Raw genomic sequence first — 23,136 nt, 5'->3', positions numbered from 1 at the left:
CTTTCTCTCTCATTCTCTCTCTCTTTCTCTCTCTCTCTCTTTCTCTCTCATTCTCTCTCTCTTTCTTTCTGTCATTTTCTCTCTCTCATTCTCTGTCTCTTTCTTTCTGTCATTTTCTCTCTCACATTCCCTCTTTCATTTTCTCTCTTACTCTTTCTCTTTCTCTATCTCTTTCTCTCTCTTTCTCTCTCATTCTCTGTCTCTCTCTCTTTCTCTCTCTCATTCCCTCTCTCATTTTCTCTCTTACTCTTTCTCTTTCTCTATCTCTTTCTCTCTTTTTCTTTCTCATTCTCTCTTTCTTTCTTTCTCATTTTCTCTCACTCTCTCTCACTCATTCTCTCTTTCTCTCTCTCATTCTCTCTCATTCTCTGTCTCTCTCATTCTCTGTCTCTCTCTCTTTCTCTCTCATTCTCTGTCTCATTTTCTCTCTTACTCTTTCTCTTTCTCTATCTCTTTCTCTCTTTTTCTTTCTCATTCTCTCTTTCTTTCTTTCTCATTTTCTCTCACTCTCTCTCACTCATTCTCTCTTTCTCTCTCTCATTCTCTCTCTCTTTCTCTCTCATTCTCTGTCTCTCTCTCTCTCTTTCTCTCTCATTTTCTGTCTCATTTTCTCTCTTACTCTTTCTCTTTCTCTATCTCTTTCTCTCTTTTTCTTTCTCATTCTCTCTTTCTTTCTTTCTCCTTTTCTCTCACTCTCTCTCACTCATTCTCTCTCTCATTCTCTCTTCCTATCTCTCTCATTCTTTCTCTCCTATTCTCTCTCTCTCTCTCATTATTTCTCATATTCTCTCTTTCTCTGATTCTCTTTTTTTTCATTTTCTTTCTCACATTCTCTTTCTAATTCTCTCTTGCTTCCTCTTTTTCTCATTCTCTTTCTCTCATTCTTTCTTACACTCTTCCCTATTCTCTCATCTCATTCTCTCTCATTTACTCTTTTATTTTCTCTCTCTCTCTCTCTCTCTCTCTCTCTCTCTCTCTCTCTCTCTCTCTCTCTCTCTCTCTCTCTCTCTCTAGCGGTTAAAAAATGTTAAATTCGACACACTCTAGCCAAAAAACGTGCTCCAAATCTCGATGTTCAGCTATCAAAAACTCAACTCCAAATCTTAACACTCTACTCTCAAAACTCAACACTAAAACACGACGCACTGCTGACAACATTTGCTACTCTGACATCCAAATCAAAAATCACCCTTCGTCTGAAAAATCAAGCCTTTTTATATATCCAATCGGAAGCATCTCATGTCATGTGACAACATTATAAGCATATAAAGAGAAAAGGCGGCCATTTTGTTTTCTTCTTGTCTGTACGGAAATCCACAGACTGCACACAAACTGAATTTTTGAGATGAGGATTGATTATTCATATTATTTGGATTCTTTGGAGTATCATTCTCATCTTCAGTGTTATTTTTGCAACATTTCGGTTGATGTAACCTCCGACCTTCTTCAGGTGTATCTGGTCAAATTCCGGATCTTTTTTTTAAACTCAGAGAACTACACAGGCGAACAGGACATCTTATCATTTTTATGAGGTAATTCATACGCGTGTTCTCCCCGTCCCTCCTTCTCTCCCTCTTTCTCTATCTATCTACCTATCTATCTATCTATCTATCTATCATTCTCTATCTCTTTTTTCTGTCCTTTTCTCTCTCACTCTTTCTCTCTCTTTCTCTCTTTTTCTTTCTCATGCTCTCTTTCTTTCTCTCTCTCATTCTTTCTTCCTCTCTCTCATTCTCTCTCTCACTTATTCTCTCTTTCTCTTTCTCTGATTCTCTCTTTCATGGAATTTTGAATGGAACCTTTTATTAAATTCACGGAGGTAGCATGCTCATGTTTCGTCAGCCATGCCCAGGTAGAAGTCTTAAATAATTTGCAATTATATGTTGGGTGTCGCCTGTACTGAGGATTGAACCTTCAACCTCCAGAGAAATGCAACTTTACAACTGAATTTTATCAAGTAATTCATCCTCTACACTATGTGTCCTTAACCTTAACCTTACGAGTCATCTCTTTCTATTATCTTTCATGGGTGACTGGTTTATTTTCAAAACCTTGTGTCACTACAACCTGCACTTAGTTCATCATAACTTTACACGTCATCTCTTCCTGTTACCTTTCGTGGGAATTGGTTTATTTCTCAAACTTTGTGTCACTTCGAGCTGCACTTAGTTCGAACTTTGTTAAGATTAGCACGAGCTGATGTAATCATAATCAAGTTAGCTGAATATTTTTTTTCTTTTTTACATGTGGTCACCACTTATCAAGGCCCGGAAGCCACTCAGGGATAAGGGTTATTGTAAGTACAGTACATTAGTGTGGATATTTAAAGTGTTTACTTAAGGAGGCGGTTCATCAGGAATTTGTTTAGGTTGGACTTGAAGACATCCAAGTTGTAGTCAGGAGGGAAGCAAGCAGACGGAACAGAGTTCCACAGGCGTACAGTTCTAAGAAAGAAGCTTTGTTCATGGAATCTACATTTTGATTTAGGCATAGATAAAGAGTGGGGAAAGTTTTTGACAGTGGATTCAACTAGACGGGTGTTTTTCATCTCTTCCTGTTACCTTTCGTGGGAATTGGTTTATTTCTCAAACTTTGTGTCACTTCGAGCTGCACTTAGTTCGAACTTTGTTAAGATTAGCACTAGCTGATGTAATCATAATCAAGTTACCTGAATTGATTTTTTTTTCAATAAAAGTTTTTAAATAAAGCTGTGCTGTTGTTTTCTTTAGGACGACACTTTTATCGTTCCACCCTGCACAATCAAAATGGGTTATTTTAACGCAAATCAACATAATTACATAATCGAAATAAGTCTGAAATGTTATACTTATAGAAATAAGCAAAATATTAAACACAGGTATCTTTTTAGAGGCAGCAAACTTTAAATTGACAACTCTATTTTCCTTAATTGCAGATTTAGCAACTATCGGTTCTTTTGAGTTCAGCTTGGTTTGGCAATTCAACATGAACAGACTGGCATCCGTTTCAGCAGGATGGAGCCACATGCCATGCAATACGATTAATTTACTGAGAGAAACATCCTCTGAACCAATGATTTCACAGAATGGGTCTCTCAACTGGCCATCTTGCTCGTGCAATTTAACCCCATTAGATTATTTTCTTTGGAGATATGTAAAGTATCGTGGTTAGACTGATAAACCAGACACAATAGACCACTTGAAAGATAACATTTGGTACGTTGTTGCTGAAATACTGCATAAGTTAATGTGTAGATATATTATTTAATTGGAATTCATTATTGAGATGTATTCATGCATCATGCAAACATAAGTAACCTCACCAAAAATTAGAAAAAAAAATATTGAATAAGAACTAAAAATCAGTTTTTATATTTTGCTGATCTGCCATTTAATATTACTTCGTTAGATTCCCATGTCAGTGAGTGGGGGGGGGCATTCTGTTGCCATCTAGTCCACGTTTGTAGTCTGCTCTCTTCCTGAGATGTTATTAGAGGCTGAAGAAGCTTATCCTTTATGCAGATCCCATCTGATCAAATCAATTTTGATTGCCCCATTCCTCTTCTCAGGCGGTTGAGTATTTTTTCATTTTTATCCAAGGTGTTTTAAAGCTAGGATGGAGGGTCTCAAAATAGGGTGTACCATTTTAATAGGTGAGGGCCACTTTCTAGCCGTCTCGTCAACATCTGTAGTTTGGTCTCTTTTTGAGATGTTGTTAGGGTATATATTATTTAATTGGAATTCATTATTGAGATGAGTATTTTTTATTAATTTATTTATTTCGGACTATTATTCTCATCTTTCTTAGTTGTTGTTTAACGACGTTTCGGCCAACTATTCCTCTGGCCTTCATCAGGTCGTAACTGTGACGGGATAGGAACTCTGAATCTCCTAACTACTCTCTTCCGTAGTTGTTGTTGTCTTACCATGCTTTGGCCAAGTAAGCCTCTGGCTGGCTTTGGGTAGAATTGAAACTGTTATCTTACGACAATGCTCACCTGCAACCGTAGAGATTCAACATCTCTATCCATTTTGTCATGGGCCTTGTCTAGTCAACATCTGTAGTTTGGTCTCTTTCTGAGATGTTGTTAGGGTATATATTATTTAATTGGAATTCATTATTGAGATGAGTATTTTTTATTAATTTATTTATTTCGGACTATTATCCTCATCTTTTTTGGTTGTTGTTTCACGATGTGGTGAGATGATGACAACTACAGGAGGCAGTAATTGCTAAAGATGCAGTTAGGGTATTCGGAGTTCCTATCCCGTCGCGGTTACCATCTGATGAAGGCCAGAGGAATAATTGAGTTTATGAAAATTGGACCTGTAGATTATGCCATATATGCATGAGCTGTGAGGGAGGGGGGGGCATGTGCTTGAAATTGTATTTAAATTGTAAATGGCAAAATCAATCTTTGGAATAAAGTTTGGTGCTTCGTTGCTATTCAGTTATAATTTTTTTTTTTTTTTTTACAAGGGAGTCACCATTCATCAAGGTCCAAAGGCTACTCAAGGATAAAGGTTAATGAGTGCACGGTAGTCACTGAGACAACAGCGTAGTGATCGTTATTGACAGAAATGGGTTAGAATTTGATTATTTGAGGAGACAACTAAACAAGAATTTGTTTACATTGGACTTGAAGACAATCATGCAGTCAGCTGGAAAGCAGTTCAGCGGAACAGTTCCACAGGTGGGCAGCTTTCCCCTCAACGTAAATACTCCTGACAAACCCAGCAAGCAGCAAAGTCCCACCCCTACACAATAGAGATCCCTTGATGTAAGAAAGCCTTTTACTCTAATAGTTTCTTCCCCAGAACTGTTAGACCTTGGGACTCTCTTCTGGGTTCCTGCTTCCTTAACTGTATTGACATGCAGAAGTTCAAGTGTAATGTGAACAGATATCTTGCTGCTCAACTCCCTACATAGTATCCCTGCAACTTATGTCCCTGATAGTAACCTCCTACATCAAAGTGGGACTGTGCTTTGTTTGGGGTGAAAATGTAATAAAAAATAAAATTTGCATTTAGATCTAGGCATTGATAGAGGGTAGAGGGATTATTGATAGTGGGTGCAGCTAGATGAGTGTTTTTTGTGGAAGTTTGGCAGGGGGAGGGACATAAGGTCAACTTTGTTGTTTGTCGTGTTTTTAACTATTTTAACACTTATACTCATATATAAATATTTATATGCCATTTAGTCGATTATTATATGGATCTCTATTTGTTCATGTGACAGATTTGTGAAAAAATTCAGAAGGAAAATTGGGAAGTTGACTGGATTGACAGCCAGGAGGTCCCGTTTGCTCACGGGAATGGTGAATGGGTTGGCTTTGAAAGTCCAGACAGTATTACGATCAAGGTAAATATTTATCAAGTGGAAAGCACGGTGTTAGTGACAGACGTTATCCTGTTTACTTTGCCTCCCCACGAGAGCAGAGTTAGACACCAGGGTCGTTTTTTTTTTAAAGGAACAAAAATAAAAATTGTCTCAATCATGAAGGATTTCTCCTCCACTAACCGAGAACAAATAATTCAAGTGTAGAATCAGAACAGATTCTGCACTTTGATCTTGAATTTAATTTCTCTCCAAGAAGTAAGACACAAGGTCAAGTATGCGTTTAATGAAAGTGTTTCTGTGGAACAAACAGTATTCGAACCTGACACACCCAGGTTTTCAGTCCGTGTCATTAACCACTTAGCCATCATTAGCAACTTCTTAGTTGTATGTTAATTGTGTTCATTATTATCTAAATATTAATTTACTTGTCCGTACGTCCAGTGTCCCAAAAAAGCCATCATCATCGCAAACATTAATTAATAAGCAATAAATTACCTCCCTTATAGTCGCTCTTTATCAGTTAAAAATCATTAAAATCATTTCTTCTCCAAAAATTTTCAAAAAAAACATGGCTGTCTTTTTACAGTATCAAATTGGCTATTTTTATTTTATTTTATTTTATTTTTATTTTGTTTTATTTTATTTTATTTTTTATTTTTATTTTATTTTATTTTATTTTATTATTATTTTTTTATTTATTTTTTTTATTTTTTTTATTTTATTTATTTTATTTTATTTTATTTTTATTTTTTATTTTATTTTATTGTATTTTATTTTATTTTTTTATTTTATTTTATTTCATTTTATATTTATTTTATTTTATTTATTTATTTATTTTTTATTTTATTTTATTTTATTTATTTTATTTTTTTATTTTATTTTTTTATTTATTTTATTTTTATTTTATTTTATTTTTTTTTTTTTTAATTTTATTTTATTTTTTTTTATTTTGTTTTGTTTTGTTTTATTTTATTTTATTTTATTTTTATTTTATTTTATATTTATTTTATTTTATTTTATTTTATATTTATTTTATTTTATTTTATTTTATATTTATTTTATATTAATTTTATTTTATTTTATTTTATTATATTTTATTTTATTATATTATATTTTATTTTATTTTATTTTTTATTTTATTTTATTTTATTTTTATTTTATTTTATTTTATTTTATTTTATTTTGTTTTGTTTTGTTTTATTTTGTTTTATTTTGTTTTCTTTTATTTTATTTTATTTTATGTTTTTTATTTTATTTTATAATTTTAAAAAAGTCATATTGAGAGGAGACTAAGTTTTTTTTAATTTTAGTTTCTTTTTAAAATTAAAAAAAAATGTGCAAGTGAATTGATATCTGTTCCTTTATAATTTATATAAAAAATTATTCAGAAAAAAAAGCAAAAAAAAACAATGCATTGTGTGTGAAATTTTAATTGAAAGAAATCTAATTTTTTTTTTAAATCAATACCTTTTTAGCTTTAAAAGGTTTAAAAAAAGAATTTGCTAAAAAATTGTTTTAAATATTTTTTTTTCTTTTTTTTTGTCATGGCAGGCAAGCAATATCATGGAGCGTGACCTTGGTGGAGCCTTTGTATGGTCCCTGGAAATGGATGATTTCAGCGGTCATTGTGGAGAAATAAAGTATCCCTTACTCAGCTCTGTGCACAAGATGTTATCACCGGATTACAAAAGTGACGAACACCTCTCGGAAGCAGGAGCAAAACCATCTTCTTCCCAAAATGGTAAAAGCAATCTGGATGGAAAGATAATTAGTTGTTATCTATTCACAAAATCACAAAATTAACTAACGTATATGGAGTTTAAGAAGTGGTTTGCTTGAAGCATTGTTTAACGGATAAAAGGTGTTTTTAAAGGCTTACAATGTAGGAATTTTTTTTTTTTTTTTTACATGGAGTTCACCACTTATCAAGACCCAATGGCCACTCGAGGATAAGGGTTATTGTGTGTACAGTAATCAATGGGATAGTGTAGCAATAGTATTGGAGAATTGGTAAGGTGTCATTACTTGGGGGGGGGGCGGTTCATCAGGAATTTGTTTGTGTTGGACTTGAAGACATCCAGGTTGAAGTCGGGAGGGAAACAGGCAAGCGGAACAGAGTTCCACAGACGTGCAGTTCTAAGAAAGAAGCTTTGTTCATGGAATCTACGTTTTGAATTAGGCACAGATAGGGAGTGGGGAATGTACAATCGTTATGAGCAGATGAATAAATGAATAAATAAATAATAAATAATTCAATGATATTTCTTTATTTACCTGATTGGTTTGTTTTTCTTTCTTTTTCTCAACCGTGGATGGTATTGATATCCACTCTCTAGGCTGTCAATTGTAAATTGACAGCCTAGAGAGTGGATATATGTTTCTCCACTGAAGATGAGTTATACACCCGAAAGGACCTATGTAATAAATACCATCCACAGTTGAAAAGAGAAAGAAAGAAAGAAAAACCAATCAAGCAAATAAAAAATATTATTGAATTATTTATTATTTATTTATTTATCTGTCCACAACGATTGTACATTTTTTTTTTTTTTTTTTTTTACATTCCTGCATTGTAAGCCTTCAAAAACACCTTTTATACATGGGGCTTGTATTACTATCCACATAGATAAGAAAAAGTTGTCAAAAAACAAATAAATGTTATCAAAGGTAAGATAAGTTACATTTCTACCAAACTGGATAAGTTTTTAGTGTTTTTATTTAATGTAAAATGTTTATTCAGTTCGAAAAACGAGTAATGTTGAACAAGAAAAGATGGCCGCGATGTGTTTGAAGACTTGATAATCACTTCAAAATAAGAAATAAACCCAATAAATGTTACAGTGACATTTATTGGGTTTCTAACGCCGTTTTGTTTTATTTCTTATTTTGAGGTGATTCTGTTGTTGGCATTGGTTTTACCGATATTTTCTAGAAAGATATCAGGTACATACAGGAGCAAGCACGAGAAGCCAACATTCTAAGTGAAAGTGACTTTTGTGTAACGAACTAGATTCGAACTTAGAACACCCAGGTCGTCAGTATGTGCTGTTAACCACTAGACCACTGTCACCTCCCACTTAATTGGTTGGTTGGTTGTTTTTGTTTTACGGCATATCAACCCTTTTCGGATTATTTAATGCCAAATCCAAAGATTTCGAGGAAAAAATTTTTTTAATAGAATATATTTGTTGTTTTCAAGTCAGTTTCTATTTAACCCATAGTTGGGACCCTAACAGGTACTACCACTCCGGGTCAGAGTGGACCTGGGAGCAATGGTAATTAAAAGGTGGCTCCACACTTCCCAAAGCCCACAAGCTGGGGGCTTCACCACTGGATATAGTTTAAGGTCATAACCAGGACCCCTATTGAGGGACTTTTACCCTCTGCAGGGGGGCAGTTGGCGTATTCTAATACCCCATCGACAGGGCCACATAATTGGTAAATATTGGTAGAGTTACTAATCTTCAACTGGATCACGTTTATACTAAGACTAGCACGGAACCCCAACGTTGTTCGGGATTGAATGATAGTCAACAAATGTCCGATCTTCTGCTATTTTTATTGTCATCGAAATCAATGAAATCACCTATTTTTCAATCAAATTTTCCGCAATAGGGCATTGTACCACAGACATTATGCGATTGGTCTACTGGTGGATGAGAAGGTGGTTGTAGGATAGTTCTGCGCTTAGGATCAGGCCAAGTCAATCTTCATCATAGGTAATTATACACTATTTTGATACCATTTCAGCCAAAACTTGCTACAATCACAGGCAGGAGCTAATTCTCACAGCTCGAGATTTGAAACCCATTTTCTCCCTGGCTTATCCAATCACAAGCCAGCACTCAATCACGTGACCGAGTACATAAAATCTGAAACTCTTACTCTTCTTTGTCCTTTTGAGAGTACAACAAGCCAACATTACTTCCACGTGCACGTCACACACGTACTCTTTCTTACCACGAGACACTAACCCTTTGTCCTGTCTCTACTATCGGATTCACGCTCCTATATACGTAAACACATTAAACATTTTCTCTCTCTCTCTTTCAACAGGCATGACCTATATCTAATTGTCGGATATCTAATCCACGTCCCCACATCAGGAACTCTTTTCACGACTACTATAAATACAAGCGCGCATGAACACTAAACTCTTCTACTCACCCATTTCTCTCGGGTACACGCTACTAACGAAGAAAAGTCCTTTTCTCTTCGCTGCAACCTCTATCTCACAGAAGAGATGTTGCGAGTTTGTCTCTGCTTTATCGATATTTTCATGGAAAGTGTTCGACTGAGCTTCAATCTATGGTCCCCCCCTCGCCAAACTTTCACAAGAAACACTAGACTAGCTGAAAACATTATCAATAATTTTCCCCACTCTTTATCTGTGCCTAAATCTAAACATAGATTCCATGATCAAAGCTTCTTTCTTAGAACTGCACGCCTGTGGAATTGTCTTCCGTTTTCCTGCTTTCCAGCTGTCTATGATATGGTTGTCTTCAAGTCCAACGTGAACAAGTTTCTGATGAGCTGTTCCATTTAAGTTAACAAATTTACCGAACTTCCATTACTATCGATTACTATATTGTCCTTTTGACTACTCTACACTCTTTAACCCTTATCCTTGAGTGGCCTATCGGCCTTGATAAGTGGTGACGCCTATGTAAAAAAAAAAAAAGATGACAAATAAAGTTTTTTATTAATATAGAATGAAACTCCATTTCGTTCTGTAGACATCACCCATTTTTCAATCAAATCGAAATCAATGAAATCACCCATTTTTCAATCAAATCGAAATCAATGAAATCACCCATTTTTCAATCAAATCGATTGATTACTTCTTCTAGTTAGGTGAACCATCGCACAGGGAGGAAGCTTCACATGCCTTCCGCAGTGACTTAGTCTCCAAAAATTGTAGTCTACATTGCACTGTAGAGAATTATAAAATTATTTTTTATAAATAACAGCTTAATTGCACTTAAGGGAACAGCGAGGATACTAAAAAGAGCTCTCGGTTGGTTTCAATAAAAAGCGGGGCAATGTTGACAGCTGGTTTGGCTGCCCCATACCCGGCATTACAATCTTCAAAGGAAGAAAAATAAAAAATAAAAAAAAAAAATAAAAAAAAGAGATACCCTGTACAACGCCATTTTTTAAATTCATTGCAAAACTACAAAGCCATTATAGATAACGTGTTTGCAACAAACGGATCGCTGTCTTGAGGAATCCATGCAAAACGAAACCAAAATTTGGATGTGTTTATGAAAGGAACTAGTGTTTAATCTAAATTAAGACAAAAACACCGATCATGCTTTATATATATATATATATATATATATATATATATATAATATTAACATCTTCTGTACAAAGGGCAGTTGTCTTATTTTTGTGTCCACCTAAAAGTCATAAACTACACAAGGCACACTCACAAACGTGGTACATCCTTTTTGCAGCATTTCATTGGATAGAATATGGACACTTTCTGATTTGGATTCAACGAGAACAAAATTAGTCATGAGTGGCGGGAGTTCACCATTTAGAGAATTTCTTTTTTTATCAAAGTGTAGTATCTGTTCTGCCTTTGGTTGTAAGGGACTAGAAAGAGAGAGAAGAAAGGGAGAGAGATTTTAAAAAGAGATGTAAAAAAGGGTATTTTACGGTATTCCTTTTTTTAATTCTGAAGGAATATATCTTCAAAAATTAAATTAAAACCAAATCTATATAAGTGAAAATGTTTGTGTGTGTGTATGCGCACGTGTGTGTGTGTGTGAAGACACTTCTCAACCTATATACTCAACGTATTTTGTTATCTACAGACTTGAAATTTAGTATATAGGGTGTTCAGACACGTGGAAAACTTTTTAATCGGTTTTCATCCGGAAAATTGGTACTTGGGAGGTGATCAGATTTTTATCTGTTTGTCAACTGTTTCACGACTGCGCGTAGGTGAATCGTTCACATGACAGCTTCCTTATGCTAAGAATAAGTAGGTTTGAAAACACTTTGAAAATATCGTGTCAAGCTGGTCTAATAGTCATCATAATTGACTCACTGTCTTTAGGTTTTGGTTTCGGTCTCAGCTTGAATATTTTTTATTTTTTCTTACGTACAAGTGAACAGTTTAAAAAACATAATACTTGCATGCACATGTTTCGGTTCCTTTTTGTTTTTGTTTTCTTTTGTTTTTATTTTTACTGTATTGTATAACTTTTTTTACTATACTGGGCACAATATAACAATCAGTAGAAGATTGGCTTTAATAATAACAAATGCGAAATCTGCATGAATTAAATATCCTATTTATGCATATTTTTCGACTGGGCTACGCCGAACAACCTGCTAGTAAGATAATAAAACTCAATTGCAATGTATTGCATTCTAGTTTAATAATTCGAATTGCTATATAAACAAATAAATTGCTTTTTTCAAACAAGAACACTATTTTTTTTTATTAGAAATTATGTTTTATGCAAAAAATAATTCACTTCCAACAAATTCTGAACATTCTTATCTTATAGTCTAGCGTATAAGACGACCCTTAAAGTGAAAAAAACTCATCTTTAAAAACCAATATTTCATAAGATACCGGGTGTTGCAATCTCTAGCCTAGACTAAACAAACATGGTTTCGTGATTTAGTAGTCGTCTTATACAACCGATATGTGATAAATTTATGAAAATTTGCTTCAATTTTGTACCTTGTCTTATCTGACGGTCGCCTTATACACCGAAATGTACGATTTTTGTTTTTGTTTTTTGTTTGTTTTTTTTTATTTTGTTTTGTTTTTTTGTTTTGTTTTTTTTTGCATATTACCCAAAGACAGGTCACTTAGTTTAAAAAAAAAAAACATAATTATGTAACTTTCTTTTATGTGATTACTAGCAGTCATACCCAATGTTTTCCGGGATTGAACGAAGATAAACGAATCCTCCAATACTTTTACTGTCATCGAAATCGTTGAAATCACCCATTTTTTCAATCAAATCGATTGATTATTTGCTCTAGTCGGGGACCCACCATAGCTTCACATGCCTCCCCAAATGACTTGGTTCACAATACATTATAGTCGACATTGCACTGTAGAGAATCTATTGTCGATTTTATCAAAATTATTTTGAACACGCCCAAGTTATATCAAAGAACCTACTATGTATGCCAGCTCTCTATACCTGCACGGTGATAGCGGCTTGAATTAAAGTTTAAAATACAAAAATGTGTAGGGGAAAAGATGTTTAAGCGAAATTAAATTCCTCTGCCTCAAACAAAATAATTTAATAAAAAAAAAAAAAAAGAAATAAAACAAAATGACCCCTCCTTCTGGTTTAAAATGCACCGCATTTATTTTTCAACAAAATTAATGTTTTTGGGGGCACAAATCACCCCTATTTGAGTACAAAGTGGAATGAACCAGTCCTATGAATAACACTGGTTGCAGGGACAAAATGGGGACATTCATACCATGTTTAACCGTATGTTACGAACACATTCCTCTCATATCACTTTAGTGGCTCCAGTATTCTTTCTGATAAATACATATTATATTTATACACTTTACACTACTTGTGGTTTCTTTCATTTGTGACCCCTAGCGCAGGTCTACAACAGTTCCCTAGACAAAATAAGGGTAAATAAGGAGTGTTAATAAGTATTGGACTTTCAGAAAATGTTAGGTGACCAATATGAAGCAAAGGCGGCAAGTGTCGTTAATTTCCAGGAATTATTCATATTTTTATTTCTATGTATGTAAGAATGTGATTTGGTGAAAACCTTGTTAATGGGAGATCTAGTTAAATTTACCTTTAACGGTCCCATGGATATTCTCCTACTTTCGACTTCTAGAGATTCCTGCACCTGCAATCTTGGTCTTAAAAATTGATAAATCCCGATTATGAATTGGTAGACGCCGACTCACACCCTTAATAAATAGTGACTCTAACGCAGACGAACATACACCTCTCATACCACTTTAGTGGCTCCTGTATTCTTTATGATAAATACATACTACTTGTGGTTTCTTTCATTTGTGACGGGTCTACAACAATTAACAAGATGAACAAGCAAAGGTCCGATCAGTAAGAGTTCTTGAGAAATAATTCTGATTAGAATATTCAAATTAGGTGAAAAATCCTTTGTGGAATTTTTAAGATTAAAAGGTCATGTCAGATGTAAGTCCTTTGTTCAATTAATAAGATTTGAAGGTGAAAGTCTTGTGTGAAAATAATGTCCTTATTTCAAGGTTTGTGTTTTAACCGGCGAAGTTCGCCGTATTCAAAAGTCCCATGAGGAAAGTAGTCCGTTGTCGGTAATTCTTAGAGAAAATGTACGGAAATGGTGCGTGTGTGCATAAGTGTGATTTTTGTGTTCCCGTGTGGCGTGTGTAATTATGGTTTCGACAGATCTAAAAGCGACGATGAGGTGAAAACGAGTCACGTCGGAGCGAGAAGAGAGGAAGAAAGAAGGGGAAAAGGGAAGAAAGAATGTTTTTTGCGTTTAAATACTTTTTGAACCGGCTCCAGCACAAGATTGCTGCTGCTGGTATTTGTTTTTTGGAAAAGCGTTAAAAAGACAATCTTCTAAATTTTCTCATTGGTCGCTTGTGTCACGTGGTACTGTCTTCAACTACGTCCGCCAGAAATATGTCCATTTTACTTTTGTTGTTGTGAGAAAAGCGTGTGGGCGTATTTGAAATTATGTCGTTGCTGGAAGAACTTATTTTTGTGTAAAAATGCGCTGGGAAATTGAAATTAATAAACGTTCGTTTATTTGCGGATGCGAGCGCGCGAGCACGCGCGACTAATGAAATATCATGGTCCAATTGTACTCTAAACAGAAACATTCATTTCGAACACGCCCCTGTTTATCAAAGAACCTGCTGTTGATTTTATACGCCAGGCCCTTATGCTTGTGTGGTGATCAAACTTGTACAATGCGCTTGTGATGTTAGGCTGTGTAAGGGTGCAAAATCGATTTTCATCAGAGGCATTCCTACACAAAACCTATTCAGAAACATCCCCAGAAACATAAAGTAATCTATATATTAATGCGATAGCGTGTGTTATTTTCTGTGTTTTGCTTACATCCGGGTCGTTTAATTGTTATGTACTTCCATTTCTTGTAATAAATAATTTACCAAGAATTTTTCATAAGTTTTGGTTTCGGTTTCGATTATAGTTGATGGCACTTAAGTCATCTAATTTTTTTATAAATAATTTTATCACGAATTCTTCATAAGTTTTGGTTTTAGTTTCGATTATGGCTGAAGGAACTCAAGTTATATATATATCTATAATATAAAGCTGAACGTCTGTGTGTGTGTTTGGTCACGAATAGGCTCCTATATGGTTGACTATTATAGAAAACTGATCACATATAATGATAGAAGATGTATCGAGACACAGGAATGGGTATGTTTGATCTGGCATAATGATTCATTAAAATTGTGGGGTCTGCGTTCGCGCCTGGTCCACAAAGTATCGAAATAAAAAATTTAAAAATTAAAAAAAAAAACGTTTACAAGTGTTTTTGATATAGATGTACATAATAATACTTTGATAAGTATGTTTTAACTTAAATAGGGATGGTATAATAAAATTGTGGGGTCTGCGTTCGCGCATGGCCTCCATAGAATGGAAATAGGCACAAACTTTAATAAAGACTTTTCATATCTATCTGCGTAAGTATACTTTAATAATTATGTTTCAGTTTGAAGAAATATGGTATAATAAAATTATGGGGTGTTCGTTCGCACCTGACCTCCATAGAATGGAAATATGTTACAAAGTTTAACAAGGTTTTTTAATATAGATCCACAGAATATTGTGATAAGTGTTTCAGTGTGAACAGGTATAAATTATGGGGTTTATCTATTTTATTTTTACTTTCATCATATTTTTCTTTGGTTTTGATATCCCCAAGTTCGAAGCTATCTCTTTACAACCCTTCCTTTTCATAACCTATCATACTTTCATAAATCAGAGTTCATTTTCTATAGGCTGTTTTTGAACCCAATCAACGACGGGTACTTTTGCTAGTATATATATATATATATATATATATATATATATATATATATATATATATAATTTTTTTTTTTCGGTTTCAATTGACGCTAATGCATCCAAGTCAGATGAATATATATATATTTTTTTTTTAAATCGCAACTTTATAATATATAAAAATCGATAGAACATTAACTCTATAATAATATATATACGAAACCTGCAAGAATTAAAATATCATATTTAAGCATACTTTACGACCGGGCTTTGCCGGGCATTTGTGCTAGCCTAGATAAATACTTTTGAAGTTATAACAAAAAAGCTACAATAATATCAGAGCGTCTCCATTTACACTGAACATCTACAGAATGCCAACATCAATATATTACATATGAATGAGTCTCTTGTGGAATTTTCACAGGCCCCGCTAGTCTACAGTAATCAAAATATTATATTTAAGCGTATTTTACGACCGGGCAATGCCGGACGGCCTACTAGTATATATATATATATATATATATATATATATATATATATATATATATATATATATATATATATATATATATATATATACGAACTGACTAAGCCGTGTTTATTACTTTTATTAAGTATGTTGTAAATTGATTATTGATTATGCTGATTGACATCTGTATTGCAAGTATTTTTCTGTTCTGTAAAGTTTTTATTTTTTATTTTGTATTTTTTATTTAACTTTTTTATTTTTATTTTTATTTATTTATTTTTTTTTATTTATTTGTTTTTTTATTTTGTATTTTTTAAATTTCTATTTTTATTTCTTATTTTTCATTTTTTCTAGAATCTGTTCAGTTTAACTGCACTGGTCTCGGCCTTGGTTTATTTTGGGATCCAAATTCGTGCGAACATTTCAATATTTGTGTACCTGCGGAAGAAGGTGGATATACACCAATCAGAATGGATTGTCCTGCCGGCACCCGGTTCGACAAAGGCCTAAAAATATGCAATCACGCTAATAAAATTAAGTGCTGGTAGATCGATAATGAAAATTGATTGGAATTTTTTTTTAAATCAATAATTCATGCAATCGTTAAAAAAAACAATCATGACAAAAATAAATATCAATTTATAAGAAAATTAAAATATTGAATAAAATTTTAATTAAATCGAAACATCGACTTTTTAATTTTTTTATATTGAATGCTAAATTTGATGGGACTTGTGCAGTTTACGGACCGTATTATTTTTTTAAATAGTATTTTCGGGTTTGTTTTACAATTAACAGAGGTACGAAATAGTGATGGGACAATTTCAATATTTTTCCCGATTCCGATACAATTACCGATTCTGTACTAAATTCCCGATTTCGATACAATTCCCGATTCGAATTCCGATTATTTATAAATTTCTAAATATTTAACTATAATTTTCCGTGATGTCTGTAAAAAAAAGCATATGTTAAATATGCAAATATTTTCCTAAACATAAAATTACACTTGTGGGAGATGATCTATCGATTTTTGCTTTACTGGTATTTTAAAATCAATAAATATTTATTATTTTTTTATTATTACCAGTCATGGAAGATTCTGCTTAAAATAAAATAAAATAAAAAAGACAATTAAAAGAATCGTTTTTGGCATCGGAAAATAGGCACCAATTTTTTCGATTCCGATACCCCCAAATTTGTTAACTTTTCCGATTCCCGATTCCGATTAATCGTCCCAACACTAGTACGAAAGTAGTTAAAAACTTAAATATATAATAAATAAATGTTACCAAAGGCAAGATAAGTTACTCTTCTACTTATCTGGAAAAGTCTTTAGTGGTGCGCGAACCTTTCCTAGCCTCACACAAAAACATGTGTTCACATTTCAAGCCATATTACTTGTCATATAAATACGCGCACACAAACATACGCGCCCACGTCCACACACGTACATATATTCACATTCGTGTACATACACTCACATTCACGTGTATATGCACACACGCTAACGTACACACATGTACTGACACACGCGCACACGTACGCACACAGATGGACGACGTCACTTCCTTTCAAAGGAAATCCACACATACGCAAAAGACCAGCGGAAAGATCTATAAAAGAAAGAGTAACAAGCGGCTTCTTCCTTTTAGGACCAGCTTTCGAGCCGGTCGGTCTACGGACCGACCGCGCGTACCTCACACCACTTGCTACTATGTGGGACAAAAAGCTAACAGACCGTATGTACACTTCTCACTCTTTCTCTCTCTATCTACTACTGGTCCCTGAGAACACCTTTGTGTAGCTGACTGCTAACATAGCATACAGCTTAAACCACTATCTTTGTCTTTGTCTACACGCTGGAAATATTATTCTCATTTTTATGACGTTACTCACTTCTCTTCCCACGCGCGAATAAATGATGGTGACCCCTTTATTTTAAAATGAAATGGATGAGGTTGAACGAAGCACTCATACACACACAGACTCTCTCTCTCTCTCTCTCTCTCTCTCTCTCTCTCTCTCTCTCTCTCTCTCTCTCTCTCTCTACAACAATAAAGCAGCTAACACGAGAGATGCACGCCAAACTATAGACTCTTTCTCACCAGCTAACAACGAGAGACGCACGGCAAACTTTAGATCTTCCTCTTCACCAGTTGACAGCGAAAGACGCACACCAAACTAAACACGTGTAGTGCCCTTTTCTTTCATTTGTTTCTTTCACGAAAGAAATTCCTGTTTGTTTAATTCAATTTAACATGTCGTTCGTTTCTTCCTCGAGACAATTCATTTTCCCTATTTTGCACCACCACCACAAAATGGTGACAACCGAACACGAGACGAACAAGCATTGCCTCCTATGCCACAAGTCCACAACAAACTGGTGCCTGACTGACGCGAAACGAACAAGCATGGCGACCCTATCTTTTTTTAAATTAATTGTTTTGAGCGAGACGCTCGTTTTATTTGATAAAGAAAAAAACGAACTTTTCAACAAGAAAAACAAGTGAACTGCTACCGACAAGGACCTCAACAAACTACAATGACAAAACCGCTCGTCAGACTCGGCAGAAAATGAACACGAAGCTGTCGACCTCATGGCGAATTTTTTTTAAAAATTCGAGCTCGACAAACATTTTTCACAGTTTCCTGACATTACCCTGTAACAAACGCGAGGAGCAATGCACATTCCTTCCTGCACAGCAGACGCAACAACAAAGAAACAATTACAGGACATCCCTATCAACACATAGGAAGAAGTTGAATCAACAATGCGAGTTGAGATGCACCACGCACGCTGATAAACTCACAACTTGGAAGTTTCGTTGACAGCTGGCAACCAAACCCCGTTCAACACGAACGAATGCGCAACTAGTGCCAGTCCAAACGATGCACACATTACAGCAGACTCACTTGCGAAGATACCGTCAACTGGGCACATACACGACGTCACCACAAAACAAAAAAATTTTCCTTCCAAACGAACAATTCACTTCTCTGTCCAAGCAACTCGTTGCACATGTCAGCACACAATAAAAAAAAAAAAAACAAACAAATGTCAGCCTAAAAAATAAAGAGTAAACGCATTTTCCATGTGTAAGTAAATAGTTTTTTTTATGAACACACTCCGTTTTTGACATTCCGTTTTTTGACGTTTTTTTTTCAAACAACCACACCAACAGCAAAAAAAAAAAAAACAGGACGAAAAATCAATTACCGAAAACATTACTTACCAAAAAAAATATATATATATATATATAAATATATATACACTGCATATATTTTTTTTCCTAGGAAGAGGAGTATTACGCGAGCCTTTTCTAGTCTTACGCAAAAACATGCGTTCACATTTCAATCTATATTACTTGTCATATACATATACACACACAAACATACGCGCCCACGTCCACACACGTACATACGTTCGCGTACATACACTCACATATACACACACGCTAACGTACACACATGTACTCACACACGCGCACACGTATGCACACAGATGGACGACGTCACTTCCTTTCAATGGAAATCCACACATGCGCAAAAGACCACCGGAAACAAGTATAAAAGAAAGAGCAATAAGCGGCTTCTTCCTTTTAGGACCAGCTTTCGAGCCGGTCAGTCTACGGACCGACCGCGCGTACCTCACACCACTTGCTACTATGTGGGACAAAAAGCTAACAGACAGTACGTACACTTCTCACTCTTTCTCTCTCTATCTACTACTGGTCCCTTAGAACACCTTTGTGTAACTGACTGCTAACTGGCGTCAACCCTCTATCCTTTTCTTTGTCTACACGATGGACTGCCATCTATTACATTACTCACTTCTTTTCCCACGCGCGAACAAACGATAGTGACCCGAACGTGAGATGAAAACACATTTCCTTTTTCCTTCTACAATACCAGTCCTCTACAAACGATGGTTACACCCGTGCGGACATGAACACGTGTTAAATCTAAAACATTCTTTCAACAGTAAATAAACGACGTTTATCTTATCCATCAATTGAGTTTTTGTTTCCTTCAATTCTATTCGTTTCATTATTCTTTTGTAACGGGATTAGGATTTATATATCCTAGTCACCTACAGTGGTGTTATTCACTTTAAAGCATTTAATCGGTTCGAAAACCATATAGTATTGAGTGATCAGTACGAAAAAGAAAAATGGTGGCAAAAACTGACACCTAAAAATTTAAAAATTTGATAATGACTTAAAAATAAAAAAATATATACAAAATACTGTTAAAAACTCATCCCAATATGTTACTGTGACATTTATTTTTCTTGTTCGTACCGATCACTCGACACTATGTTTTTCGAACCAATTAAACGTTTAAAGTGAATAAAATCACTCCAAACTTGTTCCTGATAGGTAGAAGAGTAACTTATCTTGTCTTTGATAACATTTATTTTTTATATATTTAAATTTTTTTACCACTTTTTTGTACCTCTGCGGATTGTAAAAAGAAACTAGATTTTCAAGTTAAATTCAATTTTTGTAGCATATTTTGTTTATTAAATTGTTAGTGGAAAGTACAGAATCGTTAACAAAGCTCCCTACCTATATTAAGAATGGCTTTCTAAATAATAACATCATTATTTCAGCACGGTCTGAAAATTGCACAAGTAACAATTTATTAAATTTCTTTTATTTATTTGTACTTTTGTCGCCCTCAAACAAGGTATATTGAAATGTAAACGGTTGCTGTAATAGGGGCACTCTGGGTGGGGAGTTGGACAGCAATGTGACATAGTACACCTTTTTCTTAATGGCATCATTACATTTTAATGGACGCACACGTTGTAGACTCCATTGCAAGTAAACAATAAAAGAAAAAAGAATCTTGACTTCCTTTTTTTTCAGTTGAAACAACAGACATTTATTTACAGGTACTTCCATAATAACACATTGTCTCTTGTCCAAAATTCTTGTTGTACTCCAATATGCTTAACAAGACTCTGCCATGTCAATACTTACAAAACTGTTTAAACGTTGTCTTAAGGAGAATAGTTTCCCATCAACCTGGAAAATTTCATCAGTATGCCCTGTATTTAAGAATTCAGGTCATCGCTCATCCCCCTCTCAGTACAGGCAAATAAGTCTCCTGTGCGTCATGAGTAAGTTGCTGGAATCTGTGTTAAATACAGAAGTAATCAACCATCTCAACAAAAATAACCTTCTTAGTGACACTCAATATGGTTTCCGTTCTGCTAGATCTACAGCTGATGTGCTTACAGTTATATCTCATAGGATTAGCGAATCTCTCGACAGAGGCAACCTTTCTAGGGCAATTGCTCTTGACATGTCAAAGGCCTTTGATAGGGTATGGCAGAAAGGTTTACTTCACAAGATCTCCAGCTATGGTATAGCTGGAAATGTCTTCTCAATTATTAAATCATTTCTTTCTGATAGGTTCATAAGAGTAGTAGTTGAGGGGCAAAAATCAGAAGCTCACAGTATAAATGCTGGAGTTCCTCAGGGGTCCATCCTGGGCCCAACTCTTTTCCTGATCTACATTAATGATCTTCCAAATCACATCCTTACATCATTCGTAGACATTTTTGCTGACGACACTACCATCTATGGTAGCATATCTAAGACAGTAAACGACCAAATTCTCTCCAATTCTCTCTCCTCTGATCTTGATCACGTTGTACAATGGGGAAATGAGTGGCTGGTTACTTTTAATACATCTAAAACCAAGCTTCTATCTTTACATCATCAACATTCTAATCCCCATCTGGCATCAATTAAAATGAATGGCTCTCGTCTTGGGGAGGCCTCAAGTTTTGACAGGCTTCTGGGTTGACCTTTACTTCTGATCTTAAATGGAACACGTACATCAAATCTGTTGCCAAGGCCGCTGGAAAAATGGTGGGATCCTTCTATCGATCCAATAGATATCTCACTCCTGATGCAATTCTCTATCTATATAAGAGCCAGATACGTCCAAGGATGGAATACTGTTGCCACATATGGGCAGGAGCTGCTAGAAAAGACTTGTCCTGCCTTGATAGGGTTCAAAATAGACTTCGTGGCCTGGTGGGAGATGTCCTTTTCTCTTCGCTGCAACCTCTATCTCACAGAAGAGATGTTGCAAGTTTGTCTCTGCTTTATCGTTATTTTCATGGAAAGTGTTTGACTGAGTTTCAATCTATGATCCCCCCTCGCCAAACTTTCACAAGAAACACTAGACTAGCTGAAAACATTATCAATAATTCCCTCCACTCTTTATCTGTACCCAAACCTAAACATAGATTCCATGATCAAAGCTTCTTTCTTAGAACTGCACGCCTGTGGAATTGTCTTCCATTTTCCTGCTTTCCAGCTGTCTATAATATGGTTGTCTTCAAGTCCAATGTGAACAAGTTTCTAATGAGCCGTTCCACTTAAGTTAACAAATTTACCGAACTTCCATTACTATCGATTACTATATTGTCCAATTTCTACTGTACACTCTTTAACTCTTATCCTTGAGTGGCCTATCGGCCTTGATAAGTGGTGACACCTATGTAAAAAAAAAAAAAAAAAGATGACAAATAAAGTTTGTTATTAATATAGAATGAAACTCCATTTCGTTGTCTCTTATTCTGTAGACATCACAAATGATGAAGATCTTAAATACATAGATTGGTATATGGAACTAAGTAAACGGAATAGATACAGTCACATAACATAACATAATTTAACTTAACTTAACATAACAATGTAACAAATATAGTTGCGGTACATATTTCTCTACTTAGAAGCGATCCCTGGAAGACCGAACTATAATGAAACACAGATGGCAGCCGTAAAGGGAACAACATATATCCTGAAATGTCGGAATTTATCTTGCTTCCAGATAAATTCGACGCTAAAATAACTAAGCTGAAAAAAAGCATGAAACAAAAGAGGGGGAGGGGGTAAAGAATAAAATATAAATATCTTGCTTTGAAACGAAGAAGAAATTTTATTTACAATAAGTTGCAAATTTTTCCCTTTGCGGGCATTTAACTTAAGAAACGCCAAGGTAACATATTATGAAAAAAGTAACATGTAATGAAAAAAAAATAACAACACTGGTTCTTATAAAGAAGTTGTGTGTATTAATAAATGAATACAATAATAATGTACAAAATAGTAGTATCTCCTAATCACACTCGCATATGAAATTAATTTTAGGAGCGTACTCACAATTGAAAGCCAGTCAGAAACGTGCCTTTTTCTTTTTTTTTTTTTGTTTAAAGTCTTTTTAGAACTTTCTTCCCCTCCATGTTCGCGTGCAAACCGTAGAGACACACATGTATTACAGGAGCAAAACCTCGTCGCTTGTCCGGATAGGAAATTCCATAAT

The 23,136-nt window shown here is 34.7% G+C and overlaps 1 protein-coding gene across 1 annotated transcript in view; it reads left to right on the top strand.

Annotated features, from left to right (window-relative positions):
* LOC145260654 (chitinase-3-like protein 1) overlaps positions 1-16,468 on the top strand; it is a 69,945-nt gene extending 53,477 nt beyond the window's left edge. Inside the window, exons 9-11 of the mRNA XM_080118991.1 lie at positions 5,218-5,340; positions 6,871-7,060; positions 16,144-16,468. Of these exons, the coding sequence (XP_079975117.1) occupies positions 5,218-5,340; positions 6,871-7,060; positions 16,144-16,337 (507 nt within the window). The 3' untranslated portion in view covers positions 16,338-16,468. The remainder of the gene's footprint in view (positions 1-5,217; positions 5,341-6,870; positions 7,061-16,143) is intronic.
* The last annotated feature ends 6,668 nt before the right edge of the window (positions 16,469-23,136 follow it).

The sequence above is a fragment of the Euprymna scolopes genome, chromosome 36 (genome assembly GCF_053919585.1).
Source record: "Euprymna scolopes isolate OS-2025 chromosome 36, ASM5391958v1, whole genome shotgun sequence".
Taxonomy (NCBI): domain Eukaryota; kingdom Metazoa; phylum Mollusca; class Cephalopoda; order Sepiida; family Sepiolidae; genus Euprymna; species Euprymna scolopes.
Note: the sequence above shows the minus strand (reverse complement) of the source record. Positions and strands in the feature narration are given on the sequence as shown.